This window comes from Pteropus vampyrus, unplaced genomic scaffold, assembly GCF_000151845.1.
Source record: "Pteropus vampyrus isolate Shadow unplaced genomic scaffold, Pvam_2.0 Scaffold3465, whole genome shotgun sequence".
Taxonomy (NCBI): Eukaryota; Metazoa; Chordata; class Mammalia; order Chiroptera; family Pteropodidae; genus Pteropus; species Pteropus vampyrus.
In genome coordinates, this window is record NW_011892246.1 from 6,522 (window position 1) to 10,593 (window position 4,072).

Genomic DNA, 4,072 nt, shown 5'->3' on the forward strand with positions numbered 1-4,072 from the left:
GGGAGGGGAGAGCACCACAGGGTCTGTGAGCGTGTCCCAAAGCCGCCACGGTCCCCGAGAATGGCAATGGCAGGCACGTGAGGGAGGTTCCCCCGGCAGGACGGTGGCGGGACGGCGTGGAGGGCTGTCCCTTCGGAGCAGGAGCTGGAAGTGGCCTCGTTCCCACCGGGGCTCAGTGTCTCTGTTGCCCCGACAGGACCTGTACTATATCTTCATACCCTCAGACATCCGCGACTACGTGATGCTGCGGTCGGCCATTCTGGGTGTGCCTGTCCCCGAGGGCCCTGATAAAGGGGACAGGTGAGCAGCAAGCAGGGGCAGGGCGTGGCGATCTCGGTCCTCGGTCCTCTCCCACTATCGGGTGGGGAAGGCGGGTGAGGGCAGCAGTAAAATCTCCGCGCATTCAGGAGTGCGGGGGAGTACGCGTTTCAGCGACGCCCAGGAAAGCCCAGGTCACCCCGCTGGCCCCCGGGAACCCTCCTGATGACGTAAGATCGAGGGGCCACTTGTCTGGATGCAGCAGGCCAGCCTGGCTCCTCGGCTTCAGGCTGCTGTCCCCAGAGCCAACCCAGCCCGGCGGCGTTCGCACGGCCCGTCCGCAGCTGGGTCTGCTGTCCTGTTGAGCACACTGGGTCTGGAAGCGAGAAGGAGGGCCAGCGTCCACGCCACTCATGCTGGTGGGCGAGCAGGCCGCGCCGCCAGCACCCTGTGAAATGGGAACAAAGGGCTCTCTGTCTTCTCTCCCACCTTCCTGGGCAGCAGGCCTGTGCCCAGCTCTTTTGATCCGTGCCCTGGCCCTCAGCCGAACCTCCTCTCTGTGGCACGGAGACCTTTTGTCATCCCTGAGTCAGGCCCTTAGCAATCTCTGCCACCCCTGTGTCCACGAACACCAGCCCTCCAACCTCAGTGCCCCGCCCCCAGGCCAACCTGCAGGAGCAGCTTCAGAGGTGGTCCTTGGGATTAACCCTAAAGGTCAGGCAAGCATCCACCTCCCCACCCTGCGCCCAGCCCCCGCCTCTTGATTACCCAACAATTGCTCACAATGCTGCAGCTGGTCACCAGGGCAGGCTTTGTGACATGGGCGGGGAACTGGGCTCTTGGCGGGGCTGGCTCAGACACCTGGGGCAGACAGACATAAGCCTCCCCAACACCAATGAGCTCCCCCTCCCAGACCCCTAACCCATCCCCCACCCAGTCCCCCTCCCAGTCCCGGTCCAACCACAACCCCAACCAGCAGCCCTACCCTGGTGGCCCGGCCCCTTCCCCTTCCGCTACCCGGGGGTCTTCCTCCCGCCCCACCTCTCAGCCTCCCACCCCGAATGCCTCACAACCCTCCTCCAGGGCTTCCTCCCTGACCCCCAGCCCTCACATCCCTCATGTGCCCCGAGGATCCACCCCAAACCCCACTCCACCCACCTCCAAATCTCCCTCCCAATCTGCCTTGAAGTCCATCTCTCGAAACGCTTCCCAGACGCCCCCAGTGCCCCTGGCCAGGTCCTCCTCCCACAGCTCTGCCTCCTACATCGGGCCCGTCCGGGGCATCCCCTCCTGCATTACCCCCTACGTGCCCAGCTTCCTGAAGGAGCCCCCCTTCTTCCAGCCCCCCACAGCTCCACTGCCCCAGTTCTGCTTCCCCAGCCCGGTCAGCAAGCACACCCCTGTCCCCGAGTCCCTCTACTTCCCTCTCCTCCCGCCCCCGCCCCACCAACCCCAGGTGAGGTGCAGCTACCCGACGCCCCCCGCCCTGTTCACGCCCCCGTCCTCGCTGACCTACACCCCACCTATCGACGTGCTGGTGAGAGGGAAGCCGCACGTGGTGCCCTCCCTGCTGCCGCCCACCTTCTACACCCCCTTCTCTCGCTACTACTCACACCCCCGCCCCCACCGCCCCATCCCCCGCCGGCGCCCCAGCCCCACCTTCTCGCTCCCCAGCATGCAATACGACAGCCTGGGCCGCTCTGTCCACTTCTTCTCAAAATAGGCCTCAGACCTATTTTGGACCAGAAGCCTCTGCCAGTAAATTCAAGCTACTCCATCCAGACTTCATCAGCTACCTGACAGAGAGGTAGGTAGGGGGTGGGGGCCACCACGGCCGGCCCTTCACGCCCCCCACACTGTAACCTGTAGGGAGAGCCACGTGCCGGTTCCGGGCCGACCGCTTGCTCTAACACATTGATGGTGTCAGTCGAGGTCAGTGGGAAGTGGACAGGAACCTGGAGGACTCCAGGTGTACTGACAGGGTTGTTCCAGAGGCACAGGCGGGTGTGGAGGTTCTGCAAGGTGCGGGAGGTAATGGGGCTGGGAGAAGCAGAGCCATCATCACCTTCAGGCCCAAACACAGCCAGCCCCATGGGAGGGAGGAGCCTGGGGACTACGCCTGACCTCACTTCCCTCTGTCCCTGCTACTAGCCGTTCTCAGCGGCAAGGAGGGTCATCTGTCCCTGTCTGGAGATATGTTGTCCCCGAGGACACTGGTGTTGTCACTAGGTGCAAGTGCCACTAGGAACAGCCTACAATGCACAGGATGTCTCTGCAACAAATTATATGACCCTTTTAAATGTCAGTAGTGCCGTGGTCGAGAAACCCTGCTGTAGCCAAGGCCGGCAGCTGAGGCGAAGGGGGCAAGCGGATGTGGGCACTCCGATGCGGGGCACAGGCACAGCCCTATGCGGGGCACAGGCACAGCCCTGTGCAGCAGACCGAGACGGGCTGAGGGAGGCTTGCCCGGCAAAGCCTGCATGTGAGTCCGGGGCTGAGTCAGAGCCAGCGGTCGTCATACTGTGGCTTCCCTCCCGGACTGTGCACGTGCACATGTGCGCCTTGTCACCACGGTGCCACTCGTAGGAACTGTGCTCCCTGTCCCTCATATGTGGTTCCTGTTTGGCCGAAAGCTTGGGGGTGGAGAAACTTAGGTGTCAGGCCGCATACAAGCCGTTATGCTCTAAGCATGATGGTTACTTAGCCCAGGAGTGTGGGCAGCAGGTTACAGAAAGCAAGTTAAGCTGGACTCAGGCTTCTAGAGAAAGTGGTATCTCACTGTGGTTCTTCTGGACAGGCCCTGTCCTCTCTCACCCCGCTCTTTTACCTAAGGTGTTATTTCAACTGAAGATTGTTGCATTTAGGAGCTCATGTCATTTTTTTCCCAACTAGGGATTTGATTGTGCTAGAAAAGTTTCTGGTTTTCCATCCTTTTTGAGTTGGTCATTGTAAAGTGTAATAGCACAACCATCAAGCTAGTGGGCAAGACCTAAACGTCTTGAGTTTTGATGCCTTTTTGCTTCTAGGTTTTTGAAATCGAAGTTGATGAACACCAATTTTGGAAACCTATATATGCCTAGTACTGGGGCCCTCATGCTGCTGACAGCTTTGCACACCTGTGACCAGGTAAGAGGTCTGTTTTCAGGGATTCACAGCAGCAGAGTACGGATGTGAATGGAACCTAATTTGATGCATGGGAAGGGGTGGGAGGGACTGCCACCACCCACCATCCGGGGTGCTTTAAAGGACAGCCCCCAGGCCAGCCTTGCCTGACCCCACACAGCCACCTGCCCCAGCACTGACTTCCTGCACTCCCCCTTCTCCAGGGCTGCAGCTCTATACGGTACTTAAGGCACACGTTGTCAGATGGCTCTTCTGAGAGCAAAATCTTCTCCACGTTTTTGGGTAGGGAACCCTCTTATGAGGGCATTCTAGAAGAGGGGTGGGGCAGCGTGTTCAGCCTTCCACACACACACATCTGAAGTCAGAGACGTTTCCGATGGGAGATGGCCCGCCTGAGCCACAGGGAGAGGGAGAGCAGTTGTTTTCACGGAAAGGCAGTGACTCACACTGAAGCCAGCCACGCCACGACTGGTCCCACACCTGTTAGAGCAGGACTCGTGTCTGCATCATAGAAGGGGAAACTGGCAGTGATGGGCTTTTGCCTCACGTTGAGCTAATGATCACGGCTTTAGTCAGACGAGTTCACAGCACAGCCTGGTCACTCGCTAGCTTGCCACTGGGGACGTTTGGTGACCTGAGCCTGGTCCCCCTTTTGTAAAATGGGGGTAATACCTACATTAGATTGTAAGGC

General features: G+C 59.8%; 1 protein-coding gene across 1 annotated transcript in view; it reads left to right on the plus strand.

The window, feature by feature from the left end:
• Positions 1-3,657, plus strand: part of LOC105310439 (alpha-N-acetylgalactosaminide alpha-2,6-sialyltransferase 2-like) — a gene marked incomplete at its 5' end in the record, with an annotated part of 7,820 nt that extends 4,163 nt beyond the window's left edge. Inside the window, 3 exons of the mRNA XM_023526732.1 lie at positions 177-300; positions 1,982-2,065; positions 3,285-3,657. Coding sequence (XP_023382500.1) covers positions 177-300; positions 1,982-2,065; positions 3,285-3,432 — 356 coding nt within the window. The remainder of the gene's footprint in view (positions 1-176; positions 301-1,981; positions 2,066-3,284) is intronic.
• Positions 3,658-4,072: the final 415 nt, after the last annotated feature.